Source organism: Nematolebias whitei, chromosome 19, assembly GCF_014905685.2.
Source record: "Nematolebias whitei isolate Nwh7 chromosome 19, NemWhi1, whole genome shotgun sequence".
Lineage (NCBI taxonomy): Eukaryota > Metazoa > Chordata > Actinopteri > Cyprinodontiformes > Rivulidae > Nematolebias > Nematolebias whitei.
Genome location: NC_056516.1, coordinates 22,069,413 through 22,090,022, shown reverse-complemented (window position 1 = coordinate 22,090,022; position 20,610 = coordinate 22,069,413). Strand labels below are relative to the sequence as shown.

General features: G+C 40.6%; 2 protein-coding genes across 2 annotated transcripts; one reads left to right on the top strand and one right to left on the bottom strand.

Annotated features, from left to right (window-relative positions):
* Positions 1 to 6,416, bottom strand: agr2 (anterior gradient 2). The gene is made up of 8 exons (XM_037693693.1): positions 6,356 to 6,416; positions 4,353 to 4,468; positions 4,208 to 4,271; positions 4,082 to 4,134; positions 2,674 to 2,750; positions 1,937 to 2,000; positions 1,576 to 1,659; positions 1 to 123 (listed from the first exon to the last, which is right to left on the bottom strand). The coding sequence occupies exons 2-8, from the start codon at positions 4,453 to 4,455 to the stop codon at positions 74 to 76; spliced, it is 495 nt and encodes a 164-aa protein (XP_037549621.1). The 5' UTR covers positions 4,456 to 4,468; positions 6,356 to 6,416; the 3' UTR covers positions 1 to 73.
* A 10,088-nt stretch (positions 6,417 to 16,504) lies between these two features.
* Positions 16,505 to 19,767, top strand: LOC119425240 (tissue alpha-L-fucosidase). Its single transcript, XM_037692764.1, has 6 exons — positions 16,505 to 16,888; positions 16,978 to 17,112; positions 18,827 to 18,964; positions 19,110 to 19,215; positions 19,289 to 19,489; positions 19,573 to 19,767. The coding sequence occupies exons 1-6, from the start codon at positions 16,554 to 16,556 to the stop codon at positions 19,765 to 19,767; spliced, it is 1,110 nt and encodes a 369-aa protein (XP_037548692.1). The 5' UTR covers positions 16,505 to 16,553.
* The last annotated feature ends 843 nt before the right edge of the window (positions 19,768 to 20,610 follow it).

Genomic DNA, 20,610 nt, shown 5'->3' with positions numbered 1-20,610 from the left:
TGTTTGTTTGTTTTTGTCAATAACGTGGATCAACATCTTTGATGCTTAAGAACGGCGGCTCGCCTCCAGGGCTTCACAGTTCGGACTTCAGCAGCTTCTTGGCCTTCTGCATGTTGCTGATCACTGAGGAGCAAACGAGAAACATTTAATCTGAACGTTCTGTCAAAGTTCAGCTGAGAGACAAATGACTGCAGAAAAAGCTGAAACTGAGCCAGTGAAGCTAAAACAAGCTGAACCTAGATGAAAATGAGCAAAACACAAGCTATGAGCAGCAGAACGGTAGGAGAGTTCAGCAAAACTTTTTAGCTAAAAGTTAAAAGGAGCAAAATAATAGCTAAAAATTACAAAGCAGAACATTAGTTAAAAGTTAATAATAGCTAAATGTAAGCTTAACAGTAGATAAAAATAGCACAGTACTCAAAATTAGCTAAACTATCTTGAAGTTAAAATATTATCTTAAAGCTAAAAGGCTAAAAGCAAAATTGTAGCCAATGAGATAAGAAAATTAACTAAAGCAAAAACTAGTTAAACATAGTAAAACTGTAGCTAAATGTTAAAAGAAGCCGAATAATAGTTAAAAACAAAAATAACCAAACATCTCCTAAAAGCTCAAATTTGTAGCTTAAAGCCAAATGTGGCTTAACAACAGTTATAAGCTGCAAAACAGTAGCTAAAATTAAAAGCATCAAAACAGTAGCAAAAATTAAAAGCATCAAAACAGTAGCTAAAATTAAAAGCATAAAAACAGTAGCTAAAAAGAAAAGCAGCCAAACAGTATCTACAAGAGCAGAAGACCAATTAAAAACTAAACACAGCAGATAAAATTATAGATTTTAGCATAAAAGCACAGAATTACAGCTAAAAAACATAACAGAAGCAGAACAGCAGCTAAAAACTAAAACAGTAAAATAAAAATTGAAAAATTGTAAAATTGTAGCTTAAAACTTATGATAGCAGAACATTAGCTGAAAGCCAATACTAGTTAAACGGTGGCTAAACATTGTCAAACTAAAGCTAATGGCTAAAAGTAGCCAAATTGGAATAAAAGCTAGAAGTAGGTAAACAGTAGCTTAAAGTAGCAGAGCAGTAGTTAAAGCTGCAAGTAGCAGAATGGTAGCTACAAGCTAAATGTAGCACAGTAGTAGTAACAGCTGAAAGTATCAGAACAGTAGCTTAAAGCTAAATGTAGCATAGTAGTATTAGTAGTAACATATGAAAGTAGCTAAATGGTAGCTAAAAGTTAAAAGTAGCACAAGAGGAGAGTAAAAATACGGAAGCAGACTCCAAACAGAACTTTTTTTCAAAGAAATTAAGAGATAATAATGCGTTGCTACAGATTTGTACTTTAACTGAAGTTAAGTATTTTAAAAAGTATAAAAGTTATAAAGGTCAAAGGTCAAGGCCAATCAACTGATAGTTTTGTTTTATGAACAAAGTATGAGAAAGTAATTTTACAGCACAAAAAACACAAAAGAACAGGAGAACAACAAGCGAATGCTGACTCAGCGCTCACACGACAAATCCACACAAACACAAACAACACACTCAGACCGCCCTCAGACACACAGGACTCACAGAGCTTGATGTCCCCGGGCTCGTAGGCGTACATGCGGTTGGAGTATGGTCCGGTGATGTCAGCTCTCACAGTCATGGAGGGGTCTGCAGCAAGAAGGTTACGGAGTGAGGGAAACGAAGGGAAACTGTACGCATCTACTGCTACATGTTGGCACCAACATCAACAAGAGGTTTTATTTTAAACGCATCACATTCTGCTCTTCTACACATTATAAAATCATTTACAGTTAGCTGGGTGAACATGAGGCAGTGTGGGGATCATAGCCTAAGATGCTAAACCAAGTGTAGCATGTTGGAGATACTACGAATAACTGTAATCTCTGCCAACTGTCTAAAGAATCACTGTGCACAAAGGTCTCACCGACAAAAATAATCCGTGGAACATATTGCCCGTCAGGGGAGAGGTGTTTGTCGGTTGTTTCATACTGGAAAAGAGAAGACAATATGTCACTGATCATCAGATTTGGAGTTCATGTCTACAAGGAGCATTTTTTTTAATTAGTAAGTGGCAATTGATAATGAAAAAGCTTGAGTGTGTTTGTTTGTCTGTTGGCAAAATATCTTTCAGTAAGTTAACATTTGATGAAATGGCCACCACAGCTTTATATTTTATATTTTCATTTCAGACGGAGATAATTCTAAGTGACTATTATTGTAGAAAAATATTAATAATAGTATTTTAAGCTGTTAGGGTTGTTGATTTGCCCCTCAGGAACATCACGCAGTTAAAGGGACATCCAGGGATTAAATAACACAACGCTGCATAATCTGCTATTCTTATGAATGACAGTTTATCAAATATTGCATTTTGTTCTAGGGCAATTAAAGTTTGTGGTTCTGCACAAACTTTAATTTGTTGTAAAAATGATTTTAAAATACCCTGCAGACTTGGGCATCAGAATAATTAGATGGAAACTGGTGATGGACGACAACTAAAAACATTCAGAAGAAGAATGTCTGCAGTTAAATTGATGCTAAACAATGAATCATTAACAAGTTGTTAGGTAAGTCTGGCTTTTTATAACCCGAACAAGCGCACAGGTGGAGAATGTGAACTAAAACACTTGTTTTTAGCAGACTGATGTGATGTGGACCTACCATTAGATTAAGGACGATGAAGTCCTCGTCCAGAATTTTCTGGAGCTCGTTGTTCTCAGAGAACACCTTCTTCAAGGCTGATGGACAAACACAGTTAAAGGGAGAGTCAGGTCATTTTAAAGGGCTGCTCTGTCTGATAGTTATCATTAGTTATCAGCTGAATGTCACCTGCAGAGCCCAGAGTGTGGAGAAAAAGGCAAAAGTTTTCACTCTAGCTAGATTTATAGACAGATACATGATTACCCCTGTTTAAATTGTTTTTGAGCTTCTGAATCAACTCTTTTAAAAAATGATATTCTGTTGTAAAAAAAAAAAGGCTACATTAGCTCATATTAAACCTTTAGGGTCTGCAACTGGTGGCTCTGGGGCCACACACGGCCCTTCAGTCACTTTCCTGTGGCTCAATGTTGCGTCAACCATAGCATAATATTGTTTATATTCATAATTACAACACCAAAAGGCTAGTTTTAGCAGTTTATCTCAAATTTTGTAAAAAAAAAATAAATAAATAAATCAAACATGTAAATTAAACATCTGTGACAAAATGACACTAAAAATAGAAGAAAAATCAATCAGTTTCTGCTTGTAGTTTGTTAGCCTTTTAGCCACTTTTTGCTCTTAACTTACATTTTTTCCTCACTTAAAACAAGTCGTTTATGGGAAAAAAAAACTGAAAGTGAAGATTTGCACACATATTATAAACTGCTAAATTACAAATCACTCACGTTTTTTTTTTGTTTTATGAAATTATGATAAGGCATCGTGGTAACAATGTTTTCAAAAAAGCTGACCATTGCGGATAAAAACTCAATTAAAGCCGAAGTTCAGGCAGATTTCTGTGTTTAATTGAAGAATAGTTACCAAACAAGCAACTCTAATGACTTCAACAATTTATTAAACTATGAATATGTTTTTTTTTTTATTTATCACTGCTTTTCTAAAGTTATAAAACTCACATGAGCTGGCATTGTTCATCAATGAGTAAAAGGTACAGCTTTTTTGATTGTAAAAGTTGCTGACTCATGTTAGCCTAGCCTGGATGAAGACTTTTGCCTCTTTCTGCTCACTCTGTGCTCCATGAGCGAAGTCACGACTACTGAGAACACTTCAGGAAGGAGGAGAGCATCTTTTTAGGTCTAGCAGGAGCTGAACAGGATGTGCAACAGGTCGTCACATGACACGTGCAAACAAGCTGCTCACTCCTCAAACAGCTCACTCCTCGAACAGCTCACTCCTCAAACAGCTCACTCCTCAAACAGCTCACTCCTCAAACAGCTCACTCCTCAAACAGCTCACTCCTCGAACAGCTCACTCCTCAAACAGCTCACTCCTCAAACAGCTCACTCCTCAAACAGCACTTTCTTTGCTCGAGTGAAAGAACGACAGAAAGTAAAAGAGCTGCACCTACCCTGGCTGTGTGGACAGTCCTCCAGGTGGAACAGGACCAACAGAGGCTTGTTCCTGAAGCACAAAGCACTCAAATCACCGTCCATGTCAAACACTGCATTAAAACAGGGTTCTGACCAGTTCTTACCTGGACCTGGACCAGTAGAGCGCCTCTTCGTAAGTCTGAGCCCAGATCAGCTGGTCGCCCCAACCTGGACAGGCATGGACAGAGTTTTAGTGAGTCAGTCAAAAAAAAAAATCCAGTCGTTCAGGATTTTTAGAGCTGCACAAACCTCTGGACAGGGTCTGTGGGACTCTCTTGCCGGTCTTTGGGATGTATTTGGCGAAGGATGTGGCCACCAGGACCAAAAGAACAGAAAATACCGCCCTGAACATTATTGGGAGGGGACTGGAACATGATATAAACATGGGTTAAAAAAAATAGACAAATGAAATGAAATACAACTTTTTATTTTAGTTCTCTACTGAGAAATTATTTTGAAGAAAAAGGTTTGATCCGTAACCACTTCCTTTGATTTAAAGGAACAGTCTGGTCATATTTGAAGTGATGTTCTGTGTCAAGGCTGCTAAATGTATCAGACAGCGTGATCAATGTCCATTCGGTCCAAATGTATACTCAGCTCCGGTGCACTGATGAACCTCACCGCTCCCTGACATGGCACCACCGTCTTTCTGCCGTCTCCGACCATTCACAAACCACGTCAGACGAGACGTTCAGAAATGAGGCGAGGATCACTGAACCAAAAGTGTAGTGATTCTTTTAGCTGTTGATAATTTTTTTTTAAAGTAAATATAAAGTTGTTGTGCGTTGTTGTCAGGGCTTAATTTGAGCTGGATCCTGCTGGAACAGGATCCAGGAACTCTCTTATTTTGACAGGGTTTGTTCCAGTTAACTCTCAGGCTAATAATAATAAAGTGATGAACAAATTTGATGGCCTTGAATGAATAAAACTTCTATTGGATATGTCAACTAAAGATAATTACATAAACACTCGTTTTAAACACAACAGCCATTGACGAGCTTCTTAATATTACATATGAGCTGCCTCTTCAAGCAGCATTTCTGCTTCTACCCTTGACAAAATCTCTGTGGTGGGGGTGAGTGCCGAACAAGCTAACCAGGCAGTCAAATGCAGGCAGCCGCCATGAACAGATGGAGGAGGCGCCGGGAAGTTTCACATGTAGAGTTGGACAACAACGAGCAGACAGTGTCCGGCTCAGAACTGTCAAGTAAGGGGGTGTAGGATGCATGACCAAAGCGGAGTGTTGTGTTTACAAATGTAGATAAACGTAGATGTTTAACAACCCGTTAAAATACACCAAAATGCAAAAAATCGCATCTACTTTATTCAAAATTTTCTGGAGGAGGACCCCCAGTCAGCCGGCCCACCAACTATTTGCGTTCCAGCATCGATCAGTTTACAAATTAAGCCCTGATTCTTGTTGCTGATCTTCTCAGTGATGAATCAGCCGGGTGGGGGCACAGACCAGATGTCATCACGTTACTACCTTGCTTAGCGGCACAAAGGCACATCAGCAGCAGGTGGACTTCAACCACCCCCCTACTGTGCAGCCTCTGTCCATTCAATAATCACACCGAAATGACCAAAAGTATCTTGAAGTATTTGGAAAAGCAGTCTCACGAGATTGAAATTTGCGTGCCAACTGGAACAGTGATACGGAAAACAGCGAATAGACAACACTATACTAAAAAGTGTTAGTTTAATATCAGCTAAAGTAGCGTTCTTTCACAGCCGAATGTTTTTTTTTAGATGGTTAGCCATTAGCTTAACTTGGCTGAAGCTTTCTGCTTTCATTTCCACCCTCTGAGCTCCACGACGGACGATCTCACAGACCATTGCTTTAAAAATGACCAGACTATCCCTTTAAAAGAATCAAAGAGCCGCTCATTAAAGTGGGTGATGCAGTATTCTTATTTTCATCAAACAAAATAATCACAGTGCCCTTCAGACCAAGGCCGGTGCTGTTTTCCCTTTCCTGTTGTTTTACTTTACAGCCAACTCTTTTGCCAATGTTTGATCTTTAAAAGCAAAATGAAATTCAAAATAAATTAAGCAAGGCAGATTCATAATGTTTTTGCTGTCTTTTATTTTGGAGCTAAATTAGACATCTGCTTTCCTCTGTTCTGATCCTGATGGAAAAGTCACCTTTTCTCACATCTGCGCTGAACTGGCACTTTTTAAGACAGTTATAAGAAAACCATAAAACCTAACAGCATCAAGGTGCAGCCTGCAGGACAGGCCTCGTAGCTTACCTGGATCTGAGTGGTCAGATAAGATCAGGCAGGCAGCAGCTCCAGAACCTCTGGTACCAGAAACCTGTGCCGACCCGTTTTTAAAGCACCTGTTGACTGAAGGCCCGCCTCCCTCCTCCTCCTCCTCTCTTTGTGCTGATTTTTACTAACTGAACTCTGGAAGCTGGAACGTTTAAGATTTCTGTGTATTTTCTTCCATTATCAGCACCAAATAACCTTGGCCGTTGTATTACTTTGTCAGTTTTTGATAACTACAATGTTACAATGTCATTTTAATGCTAAATAGACGATTCTGCTTTATTTGAAACCACGTTAGTCCATCTCCAATAAATTATTAAAAGCTAAGAAATGCTGCTTTTGTAACATTATGCAAAATGTACGTATAAGCTGAATCTCAGCTAATAACTCACCAAATTTTAGCTCAATATCTGCCAAATTAACTGACTTATAGCCATATTTGTGTTTGCTCAAGTTAGTTGACTATGGAGGCCATCTTTAATCTGACTGACTCCCAAAGTTAAACAGTTGCAGCCTAAAATCTGATAAATATTTTCTCAAAGTTTCATTAAAATCCAGCGAGGGATTCAGGAAATATTTTGCTAACAGACAGCCACTGTTGACTCCAAAATCTAAACATGACGTGTTGGTGCTCAGAATGTGTTTGGGATCAGTCTCGGCTGCTACCACAGCAAACTTTAGCTCAGTATCTGTGAACTTAAACAAGCTGAAGCTATTTCAGTGTTTAAAAGGTCAGTTAGCTGCGGTGGCCATCTTGAATCTTACTCTAAATGTTAGACGTACAGTTAGTGGTTTCCTGTAAGTCTCGTTAAGATTTGTTTGGTGGTTTGTGAAATGTTTCAGACAAACCTTCAGCCTTGGCCTTTGTTTGGTGATAGATAACGGGTCTTAGTTCTCAGGGTTTTGACAAGAGGGAGGTGTTTGGCACGGAGCCAAAGACGAGTCAGCCTTTCGGGCCTGAGCGATGACCGGTGGTTCTCCCTGCCTGTCGGCTGCACGGTGCATCAGCGGGGCAGCCATCAAGACAACCTTCCACTCTCATTTCTATCCAGATGGTTGAAGTTCTCCTCTGAGTAAAGGTGGAGCAGCCCGACCAGAACGGGCCTGACACCAGAGCCGAGTCCTTCGGGCTGCAGCAGGAACCCCCTGACAACGACGGCTTTGTTCTCCTCCGAGGGTTCAGACATTCGATCTCGCTCAGTCCTCTGTCCTCTCACAGTGGACAGAGTCTCCTCTGTGTGTCTTTCTGGACATTTAAACGGTGGAAAGATTCCATCACTTCCAGGGTTTTATGCATGAGGTCATAAAGAAAAGGTTCTGAAATGGTCCAGAGTTAACCTCAGGTGAATCAAAACTCAACATATTCCACCGCCTTGTTATTTATTACACAAAAACTGAGCTTCAATTAAAAAACGAGTCCAGCTCCTGACCCGGAGCTCGTAGAACCTTCAGCAGCAGAACCCTCAGTGGTTTCCAGAAGGTTCTGGAGGAGTTCTGGAACACTCTTTTTTCCATCATTGAGGATTCTGCTCAGATGTAGGTAGGTCCATCACAACATTTGAATCAATCTGCTGTTCTGGACTTTAACCGGATCGTTGCAGCACCTTGGTTCTGTTCTTTTTTGACCCGTTCTGTTGTAGATCAGCTGCTGTGTTTGGAATCTTTGTCCTGTTGGACCCAGCTTCTGTTGTTAGACTGATGAACTCACATCTGACTCCAGAACCCTTTGGTCTCCAGAGAAGTTCATGGTCCACTCAGTGACTGACAGGAGCCCAAACCATCAGCCCTCCACCACCATGCTGGCAGCTGGGAAGACCTGTTTGCTGCAGTGCATTCTGGGTAAACATCTGTCCTTTGGTCTGGCCCTGTCCCAGAAGTCCATCACGCCTGTAGAGTCTGAGATGGAGCTAATTTCTCTGAGCACTGCATGGTCTGACCTTGGGGTGAATCTCTTGTGAAGATTGTCAGCTGTCTGAAATGTTTTCCACTTGTCTCTGTAGAACTATGGACTCCAGAGAGTTTTAAATGACCTTTGACCTTTCTCAGGATGATGACAGCACCAGCTGCTTCTCTAAACTCATTGCTGATGTCTTTCCATCTTGGCATTGTGGTGGACCTTGTTTTCTCTTCTCTACTGAGACACATTTCATGAACAAATTATGAGCTCACCTCTTTAATCTGTGCTACTCGCAGAGTGTCGGCACGTCAGAGGATTATCCTCAGATTATTATTTGATTGACAGCTGATGTCAGACACTTGTCTGCTGTTAATCATCAAGGATGAAAGTGCAAGCGGTTCAAACCTCAGACACACAGCAGAACTTTCAGCCAAACTGTTAAAGGGCCTGAATGACTTTCAGGTCATTTTAATTTCATTTTCCTGTCTGTTAGGAAAATATCTCATGAATCATTGACTAATTTCAATAAAACTTCCAGAAATTAATCAGCAGATGTAAATCTACAGCTGCTAACCAGCCTTAAAAACTCAGTCAGGTTTATTTACAGTTTCTGAGCTCACGTATGCATGTAGCTGAGTGTCCTCCATAATCTGAGTTCCAGCAGATTATTCAAACCTTTGTTATAAATTTTACTGTCTGTCTGTTCAATTAGGAATGCTGGGACTTTATAGTGTGAATGTTTATGAAGCATTCACACTATTTTGATCCATTTCTCTTCCATATGTTTTTCAGCATCTTTCTTGTTCCACAATTTTTGTGCCATTTCAACAAATCATAAATCACAACATTCAGCTCGTTCAGGATAATCCTGCTATGACTTTTGGTATTGGTGCAACTTCAGCTTTTTGAAATATTTAGCCTTTTCGGACATTTTTTTCTCCCCTAGAAAATGAATTGAGCTCATTTTACATCCTTCAAATTTTAGATCTGTTTACAACCTTTTACTGCTCCTTTCACTGTTGTTCTGGTTCAGCTTCTTTCAGCTTCCTTGTGCAAATGTAAACTTTTTTCAGCTACTTTCAGTTCAGCTGTTTTGTGCTCCTTTCAGATTCTTTCTGCTAACTAAAACATGTTTGTGCTTCTTCTAACTTATTCATGCTAATTTCAGCTTCTTATGCTCCTTTTAACTTATTTCTGCAAGTTTCAGCTTTTTCTGCTATTTCAGCTGCTATTCAGCTGTTTAATGCTAAGTTTAGCCTTTTCATCTAATTCTACATTTTTTGCACTCATTTAAACTTTTTTCAGCCTAATACAGCAAAAATATGTGCTCTCTTCTTTTCCTTCTTCTAATTTCAGCTTCTTTCTGCCTTTTTAGCTACTTTTCAGCATTTTTTATGCAAATTTCAGCTTTTTTCAGATAATTTCCACTTTTTTTGGGTGCTAATTTCTGCTTCTTTCAGCCTAATTGGGCAAACATATTCTTTCTGCTTTCTTCTGCTAATGTAAGCTTGTCCTAACTTTTCAGCTAGCTTTTTTTAGCCTTTGTAAGCTAATTTCAGCTGTTTTCAGATAAATTCACATTTTTATGTTAATTTCTGCTACTTTCAGCTTGTTATACTCCTTTCAGCTTTTTAAAACTAGTTTCAACTTTTTCTGCTCTTTCAGTTACTACTCTTTTGATGCTATAGCTTTTTCAGCTAATTCCACAATTTTAGCTCATTTAATTTCTTTCTGCTTCTTTCTACCTTTTCAGCTACTTTTCAGCCTTTTTTTTTATTTACTAATTTCAGCTTTTTTAAGCTAATTTTTGTGCTAATTTCTGCTTAGTTAAACATAATTCAGCAAATATGTGTTATTTCTGCTTTCTTCTGCTAATTTAGGCTTATTCTTCCATTTCAACTACATTTCAGTATGCTTTTTTTTTTTTTTAGCTAATTTCAGCTGTTTTTCAACAAGGTCTGCAATAAGAATTCACACTGCATTTTGACAGAAAATGCAATTTCTTTAGTTTAATGTTTAAATCAGATCAAGCAGCAATAAATTTGTTAACTTTAATCCAATACAGCCCAAATCAAATATAAAGTATATTATAAATATATAAAAAAAAAACAGTCTGTTTAAGGAAAGTGCCTGAGTGAACTCGTTGTCTCTGTGATGATGTGAAAACGTTTGTCAGCTCATTCAAACATCCCATAAATTAAACATGAGTTTTCTGCTGAGCTGAATCAACAGGAGCTCCTGAGCAGCAGGATGTGGAGGACGGTTAGTGCTGAGGTGTCCCAGCTCTGGTCCCCGTCCATGTCAGAACAGAACCACGGTCAATATTTGTCCTCACGGGCCGGGTTAGGACCGCTCCCCGTAATGTTTTACATCCACCAGCTGCGCTCAGCCCCACCCTGATCACACGGATCTGATGCTGTGTAACACACACACCCCTAACCATCATCGTCTAATCAAGCACACCCTCGCACTGATGTTCTGTGGCACTTTTGGCACGGTGACAGTCTAGTGTCTCAAAAGAAATTCACATAAAAGGATAAAAAGATTAAAAAGTTTCATCTGCTGATATCACCGTTGCTGTTTTTTCTCAGGGTGGAATGATTTTAAAACAACTTTTATTTATTTAATTTTTCTAACATTTGCAGGATCAAATGTTTCCACACATTCACCTAATTCTGTTTAAAAGTGGGGCTAAAGGCTCATTGCTGTATTTAAACTTCTGGTCCATTATCCTGATTGACTGCAGCTATTAGTCTTTCTTTGTCCTAATGACACACAGTCCTCCCATGTCTCCGACAGGTTTGAATAGTGAATGTTTGTAGTTCTGAAGATGAGTGTTTTCTGAACTGGAATTGAACAGAGAAAGAAGTAAACCTTAACGTTTTGGGTGCAAGATATTCAAGAGGGTAGGAGTTACACTGTGGAGAAGAATCTGGTGCAATGGTCCCCCCATAGATTATTCTTATTTATTAACCTTTATTAACCAGACAAACCCCATTTCAAGGGAGGCCTGGGCCTGAAGGCAGTCCAACATGCATGTTTAGGACTGTGGGAGGAAACCGGGGCACCCTGAGAAAACCCACGCAAACTTGAGCACATGCAAACTGCTCACAGAAGGACCCCAGGACCTTTGCTGACACCCTTTTGTTGCAAATCCCTGAAACTTTTCTCCATCCACCCCATCCTGCCTGGATTCTCCATTTCATCTCTTTCCCACATTCCCCATTTTCCTGGACAGTGGACCCAAAGTAACTGAAGTCCTGCACCTTTATGACCTCTGCTCCTTGTAGCCTCACTGTTCCACCGGCCTGCCTCTCATTCACACACATGTACGCTGTCTTACTATGGACAGAGGTGATGATCCAATAATCCTTAGTCGGGTCATCTGGACAGTTTCTTTTTTAAAGACTGGCTGTGGCTGCCTGCCTGGGAGGAGTCGACAAGGGACAGGACGGCCCTCAGAAACCATCTTAGCTCCATCAAACTGGTTGGTCCTCCTAAGGAGTTTACTGCTTGGTGGGGAAACAGTTTACTGGAACTCCTCTGACTGATGAAGCCCTCCGGATAGAGGGCGAAATGTCTCTATAAAAAAAGAAACTGTCCAAATGACCTGACTGAGAATTATTGGATTTGGTACCTGGATGATTGAGCATGAACTTTGTTACAGAGGTGATGAGTTGATTACTTGGGCCCAAGCAGGAATCACAAGTGATAGCGAAGACGACGACACTCCCCCACATCAAAAGTTGAGATTGTATAATATTTATTTTCACTTTCCATCATGAGCATTATTTTTATTTCCCCGAGTAAAAATTTCTGTTCACCATGACCATTTCTGATGACAAACTTGAGCTAATATTAAACATCCACACTTCTGTGTGTTTTCAATTAAACGTCCGTTTTGCTACGAGTGTGTGCAAACATCAGCCTCTTGAAGCTGCTGAATGCATCCATCATCCACCAGGAGTTAAGTCAATGTTTGACTGACTAAACATCCTGATGACATCCTGATGAGACAGACTGTTCGACTGAGAAAACTGTAACTAAACCAACGGCGTTGAGTGGAAGTGTAGAGAATTCATGATGCTTATTAAAAAAAATGTTGATTTATAAATGATGGTTGCTTAGCTGTTAACCTAGCCTGGCTATGCTAATGTGTATATGTATATACAGTATATGCAGAAAACTGGTTCATGCATTTGTCACGTCTAGACTGGACTATTGCAATGGTTCATTATCTGGGTGTCCAAATACTTCTTTAAAACGTCTTCAGTTAATCCAAAATGCTGCTGCCAGAGTCTTAACTGGAGTTAGTGGGAGAGCTCATCTCTCTCCAGTTTTAGCTTCTCACCATTGGCTCCCTGTCAAGTTCAGAACATAATTCAAAATCTTACTTCTAACCAACAAAGCCCTCAACAACCTAGCTCCATCTTATATTAAAGATCTTATTGTTCCATATTTGATGATGTTGTTTTGGTTTTTACGGAGCCCCGGAGGGGACGTGGGGGGATTTTTTTCTTTTGCGTTCCCACTCAAACGTTTTAGTGTTCCCTCAATGCTGTACTGTATGTAGCGTTACGTCACAGACAACAGCAACAATGGAACAGACACCGTATTTGAGGTTCATGCAGGAGTTTGTGACTTGGAGTTATATAAATGAACTGAGCTGAATTTTGAAATCAGCCTTAAATATAAGGATACCCAGTGTGTGCTGCAGTTTTACGTTGGATATTTCACGTTCATGCTCCGTGGATTCAGAGGTGGCTTCCTCGTTCCAGCTGATGCAGGCAGTCTGATTTCCTTCAGCTGCTCTGTCACTCCGAGGAGCGATGGTTCTCTTAGGGACCGGCAACAAATTACTGTATTTTCAGAGTATTTGTCAAAGCAGCATCATGTATCATAACTAAAGTTTTCTCAGTATATTTCTGCATGGTAATAAATCATGAATTTTCTCACTATTTAAAATCCAAAAGAACAAGGTGGCACTTGTGTTTCAAAATACTGTAACTTTCTTTTAAAGCATCAAAGTTCATGCTCAATCATCCAGGTACAAAATACAATAATGGTCAGTCAGGTCATCTGGACAGTTTCTTTTTTGTGGAAAGATGTTTCGCCCTCTATCCGGAGGGCTTCATCAGCAAACTGGTTGGTCCACTAAAGGAGTGTACTGCTTAGTGGGGAACACAGTTTACTTGGGACTCCTCAGACTGGTGAAGTCTTCTGGAAGTGTGTGCTGAGTGTTTTTAGTTAATGTTTTTCTTAGTTCATACCTTAGATCTTATTACTGTTTTTCTTTTACACACATTTTAATACTTTTGTTGGATGTAACTGGGACCCTGTGTACACAGTTTCATTCCACCACATGCACCACATGTGTTGCGAATGACAAATAAAGAATCTTGAATCTTTGAATCCTTGAATGAACTTTGATGCTTTAAAAGAAAGTTGCAGTACTTTTGAAACACAAGTGCCACCTTGTTCTTTTTTATTTTAAATGGTGAGAAAATTCATGATTTATTATCATGCAGAAATATACTGAGAAAACTTATGATACACAGTGCTGCTTTGACAAATACTCTGGAAATATATCTAAAATAGTATCATGGTGTTCAGGCCAAGCTTTAGCCCAGTAATTTGTTGACTGTCCCTAAGAGAACATCTCTCCTTGGAGGAGGGACAGACTGAGCAGCTGAAGGAAATCAGAGTGCCTGCGTCGGCTTGAACGAGGAAGCCCTGAATCCACGGAGCATGAACGTGAAATATCCAACGTAAAAGTACTTTTACCACTGCAGCACACACTGGATATCCTTATATTTAAGTCTGATTTCAAAACAAAACTCCATTCAATCCTGTCATCTGGACCAGTTTCTTTGAGGGAGGAACGTTTGTTGTCTGTGAGGTAACACTACATACAATGCAGTAGCTTATTGCAAGGGAACGCTAAAGTTAAAAAATATCCCCCATGTCCCCTCCGGGGCTCCGTAGCTTTTTGATTATTAGAGGGATTTTTTTTTCTGTAGTTTTGATCAACATCCTACATATTCTCATAAAATCTGAATGTATTTATTCATTTAAATCTTTGTAAAAGTGCAGGTTTGATTATTTTTATGATCTTACAGATATATGGTGCATCAGAACACAGAACGAGCTCTGTTCTTTATTCATACCTGCAAACTCACAAGGGATGAAAAAGGTAGTGCCTGCAGGGGGGAGGGATGTGACACCCCCCCCACCCAAAAAAAAAAGAAAAACTCTTTGGATCTCAATTATTCACATAAATTACATATTTTATTTGAAATTGGCCATTTTCACCAAAAAGCAACCAGTTTGCAGGTATGTTTTGAGTTCTGTGGACCAGAAAGACCATTCTTATGACAATTTATTTAACACATTTATTTATGCCTCTTCTGTTGTGACCCAGTTGCCATCCCATCATGTGGGGGTCTCTGCCAGCACTGAATAATGGCCTGGAGTTGTGGGGGAGCAGAGGATGGTTGAAGTCCTCCCCCCCAGGTGAATTGTTCTTCCCTGGATCGTGTTGTAGGAGACCGTTATGATAACACTTTGTTCTGACTATCCTGAGGTAGAAAAATTTAAAAAAGTTAAATCTGGTCCTCTGGACATTCAAAAAACAAAACAAAGCAAAACAACAAAAAAATGTAGAAACGTTTCGTCTTTCATCCGAAAGACTTCCTCAGTCTGAGGTGGAGGCCTCCGGGTTCAACTGTCCCCCCTTACAATGCTGTGATTGCTAGTATCACTCAGCCCTCTGTGAACAGTAAACAGCCATCAGTGTGCTAATGATCCATTGTTAGGCTGATGGTCCTTCTTGATCATGTGAGCAGCGGGTTTTGGTTGTCAGCAGCAAAACTGGTTGATCCACTCTTGAGAAGGTGCTATTTAAGAGACTGAACTGAATACAGCACCTCAGACTGAGGAAGTCTTTCGGATGAGAGACAAAACGTTTCTACATTTTTTTGTTGTTTTGCTTTGTTTTGTTTTTTGAATGTCCAGAGGACCAGATTTAACTTTTTTAGAGTTTGTTCTGAGCTAACCTCGTCCAAAGGGATGAGAGAGGGAGGCATGGGCTCATAGGGGTCTGGATCTGGTTCATGTGGACTGTCAGGAACACTGGACATGAAAAAACAGTATTTACTTTTGGTGTCAGTCCAATTTTTAAATGGGTGCCACAGTTTTGGACTTTTTAAGTCCGACTGTGAGCAGCATCACACCTCTCCTTGCTGAGGAAGATCTCCTGCAGAATGCTCATCTCCCGGTCTCGTCGAGTGAGCTTCTCCAAGCTGCTGGCACCCAGCGACCGGGATGCCCGTCAGAGTCAGGGGTCTGGGCTGGCTCCAGGGCACCATCTCCTTCATGGCATTGTGTGAAAGCTGCCGAGTCATCTCAAACGTCTGCCTGTATGTCCGCATCGCCAAAACCCTTGCTCTTGTTGACGTTGACTGCAGAGAAGAAAGGAAGTTTCCAACATCTGGGAGGATGTTTATCTCATGCTCTGACACACTCTGGACCATGTTGTCCTATGGTTCTGACTTACATGGTGCTCGAATGAGCTTGACTTGAGCTTTTTCACAAGAGGTGGAGCGTCTGAGGGACCAGAGCAGGACAGAGGAAAAGACCTGTTGTTACCACATCCACCCACCAAGGGAAAGCAAAGAGCAGCATTAAAAACAAGCAGCAACATTACTGTCAGTACGTCTTCATACACAGTATAGTGGCTAGTGATTTGTGCAATGCATTTTATATCTTAAATACCTCTTGTGACTTACTATAAAAATGTGTAAGGCTGGACTCCATAGGACACAGCTACTGTTTTATTACACTCAGGTCACAAACTGGTATTTAAAAGTTTTTCAATCATTAATATCATTTCATTAATACTGCTTTTGTATAAAGAAAAATGTTGAAAGCAAACAATCCGTTCTCATAAATTCTCCATTTAGAACGAAGGACCATATTTAATATAACAAACGTAACGAGTCATGAGGATTTTACTATCAGGCCTGTTAATGAGTCCAGGATACAGAGAAAAGAGCTCCTCGATCGATACAGTCGCGAAATGACCCACGTGATTTGTCACGTGACCGGAAAAGTTTCACTTGAACGGTTGTAAACAGTGAAACTTCTGCGGGACTAACGGTTCTGTCCAGTTTGCTTTTCTAGTTTTCGGCGACATGTTTGTTTTTTAAGTGACATTATATTAACGTGTCATAAAGTTTAGCGCTGAACTACACGGGTTTCATGTAGGCTAACCTCATTGTAGCCATGATATCCGTGTTGCTCCTCTTCCTCGTCGCGTGCGTGTCGGCTCGCTACACGGAGGACTGGACGAGTCTGGACGCCAGACCGCTGCCCTCATGGTTCGACGAAGCCAAGGTGGGGATTTTCGTCCACTGGGGGGTGTTCTCTGTCCCGGGTTTCGACAGCGAGTGGTTCTGGTGGCACTGGCAGGGTCAGCAGCCACCGGACCCCAACTGTGTAAGCTACATGTCCAAGAATTACCCGCCTGGGTTCGGATACCCGGAGTTTGCCCCTCGGTTTCACGCCCAGTTCTTCAACCCAGAGGAGTGGGCGGACATGTTCAAAGCCTCTGGGGCAAAGTGAGTCTTTAATCTTGTTCGTTTTGCAGATCACTTCCGGGTAGCACATCTTCTGTTTTGAGTCTTCTAAGTATTTATGCTCCTTCCAGGTATGTGGTCCTGACAGCCAAACATCACGAAGGATTTACTAACTGGGAATCTCCATACTCCTGGAACTGGAATTCTGTTGATACTGGCCCCAAGAGGGACCTGGTAGGGGATCTGGGAGAGGCAGTCCGCAACAGGTGAGTCCTCACTATCCCAAACTTGCTTCTTTATTAATATTTGCATAACTTGGTTGACCTTGTAAACATAAAATGAACACTGTCACAGTCCATCCATCCGTCAATCCGTTTTCTTGGAGCTGGTGCCCATACCATACCATTTTATTTATAGAGCACTTAAAACGGCGACAAGGCCAACCAAAGTGCTGTACAGACAGAACAACAGGTAACACACAAAGCAAAATACAAAATGAAGTAAATCAGAAATATAGACATAAAAACGATGCAGATAATGACGACTAACCAGTGTGTACAGGTTCAAAACACAGATCATCTGGTGTTGAAAGCTATTGAATAGTAGTGACTTTTTAAACGGGACTTGAAAACCGAGAGGGAGGAGGCCAGTCTGACAAGCAGAGGTAACTCGTTCCAAAGTCTTGGTCCTGCTACAGAGAAGGCCCTGTCACATCTGCGCTTAAGACGAGTTCCAGGAACTGTGAGGAGCAACTGGTCTGCTGACCTGTTCAGCAGTCACTGTGCACGAGGCAGGGGACACCCTGGACTGGTTGCAAGTCCATTGCAGAGACAAATGAGACAACCACTGACACTCAAACCTTCTGAGAGAAGCACTGAGTGCTGCCTAGTTTATCATAGAAACAGTAAATTATCGTAAACTCCTTCTTACAGGCTTTATATTAGTTTTATTTACAGGTAAGTTGTAAACAATCCCATTTTGCTAGTATTGGACATCTTTCTACCCCATCTCTTCATCCATCCATTCTGGGCAGTGGGGAGCTGGTGCTTATCTTCAACAGTAAAGAATATACCCATAGCAAAAGTTGAGTTTGAATTTAGTAAAAAAAGATTTTCCAAAATTAAACACCCCTTGTGCACCATCAGAGGTCGTTATCCTAGAATGTGAAAATGAAACCGCAATATGCCCATATATGCTGCACAATGATTTCTCTAATTAGCAGCAGAATTTGCCACTTTTTTTCTTCTTTTTGTTAAGGAAAGGCAGCGGTGATACTAAATGTGTAATACTTTAAATGTGCACGAGGCAAACCGTGTACTTTTTGTTTACAGTCGTCGGATTTGTTGAACTTTTTCAAACTCCACTGAAAAGCAACTAAAACTGAAAACACAAAGATTTTTTTTTGAAGCAGAACTTATTTTGATTCTTGTACAACCTGCACCTCTAAACAAAAGAGAGTCAAAATAAAAAAAAGAGAGGATAGACACAGAAAGGAACTGTCATTAGTGAACCACAAGTCCCAAGCTGTCAACCTAGAGGGAAACACTGTCGCCATAAATTTTACACACACACTGTGCTGCAGATAACACTTGTTTTTAATATTTCACTGCTTTACTTACCAATATCGGCGACTTTATATTTCACAAACACAATGAACATTGATTGACAGCTTACAACAAAGTGTTTAACTTCACACCTGAAGACTTGTTAGGTTAACAAGTATTAACAGCTGTTAAATGTATTTGTGCAGACTTAGTGAACGCACAGCTAGTATCAGCGCTGAAATGCACCTCATCAACTGAGCTGGGATTAGTTTGCTGCTAACAGGCTCCCTCATGTGGTCACAGCATTCATTACGTGCAGAGCTCTGGCTTAGACAGGTTTGAATAGTGTATCATCTCTGCAGTCATGCTTGCTTAGAATGCATTTCAAATGTTTTTCTTGTCAGGTTCTAATTTGTTTTTTTGCGTTCTCGTTTAGATCGCTTCACTACGGACTCTACAACTCCTTGTACGAGTGGTTTCATCCTCTTTATTTGAATGACAAGAAGAACGGATTTAAAACACAGGAGTTTGTGATGCGCAAGCTACTCCCTGAGCTGTACAACATGGTTGTAAGGTCTGCAGTAGTTACTACAGTTAATCAATGCACTTTTTATTCTATATATTTGAGTGCAAAATCAAATGAGACACAGTTAAAATGTCTTGTCCTTGGTGACTACATGGTGTCTTGTTTGATCCGCTGTCTTCACATGGTCTTGTAGGTACCAGCCTGAGGTCATCTGGTCTGATGGGGATTGGGAAGCTCCAGACACATACTGGAACTCCACCCGATTCCTGGCGTGGCTCTACAACGACAGTCCCGTTAAAGTTAGCATGTTTGTAACGAGAAGGCTACAGTCTGTTTTTCAGGCTTGTATTTAAAGTGTCCCTTCTGATTTAGGATACTGTCGTGACCAATGACCGATGGGGAGCCGGCTGTGCTTGTAAACACGGTGGCTACTATAACTGCCAAGATAAGTACACTCCAGGCCAGCTGCCCAAACACAAATGGGAGAAATGCACGTCTGTGGACACTCTATCCTGGGGTTACCGTCGAAACATGAGGCTTCAAGACCTTATGGACTTGCCTGCCATTATTAAGGTGAAAAAAAACAAACAAGCTAGCTAATCATCTACCATTTACTTATTTGTTTTTTATTGAGACTGCTTCTTGTTTGGTCCCAGGATCTGGTCAACACCGTGGCTCTTGGAGGTAACTACCTTCTCAATGTGGGTCCCACAGCCGATGGGACCATCTCCACCGTGTTTGAGGAGAGACTCAGGGGTCTTGGAGCCTGGCTTGAAATCAACGGGGAGGCAATCTATGCTTCCAAACCCTGGAGGGTTCAGATGGAAAACACCACTGTTCCCGTTTGGTAAGGCCCAAGACCTCAGTCCTAAAGGTAGTACAGTAGTCCCTCGCTACTTCGCGGACTCGCTCTTTCACAGTTTTTCAAAGTAAGATTGGACATGACACACAACTGGCTGATTGATGGATGAGCCGCACGAGCAGCATGGATTGTTTATTTAAAATAAATTATTTGTAATTATTTAGCACCTGCTGCACCTGTGTGCAGCCCACATGTGCAGGGAGAAGCTCCTCCTGCAGCATGTTGATCTCCGCTCTGCAGCGGAGAAGTGGGCATGGCTGAGAGCGGAGATCATAACATGCTGTGCTCTTTTTAGAGTTTAGAAACTTTGTGTAGAATATTGTAAGAGTGTGGGAAGGGGTTAAAATGCTTATATACATACATACACACACACACACACACACATATATATATATATATATATATACATATATATATACAGGTCCTTCTAAAAAAAATTAGCATATTGTGATAAAGGTCATTATTTTCCATAATGTAATGATACAAATGAAACTTTCATATATTTCAGATTCATTGCACACCAACTGAAATATTTCAGGTCTTTAATTGTTTTAATACTGATGATTTTGGCATACAGCTCATGAAAACCCAAAATGCCTGTCCCAAAAATTAGCATATCATGAAAAGGTCCTCTAAACAAGCTATTAACCTAACCATCTGAATCAACGACGTAACTCTAAACACCTGCAAAAGATTCCTGAAGCTTTTAAAAACTCCCAGCCTTGTTCATTACTCAAAACCGCAATCATGGGTAAGACTGCCGACCTGACTGCTGTCCAGAAGGCCATCATTGACACCCTCAAGCAAGAGGGTAAGACACAGAAAGAAATTG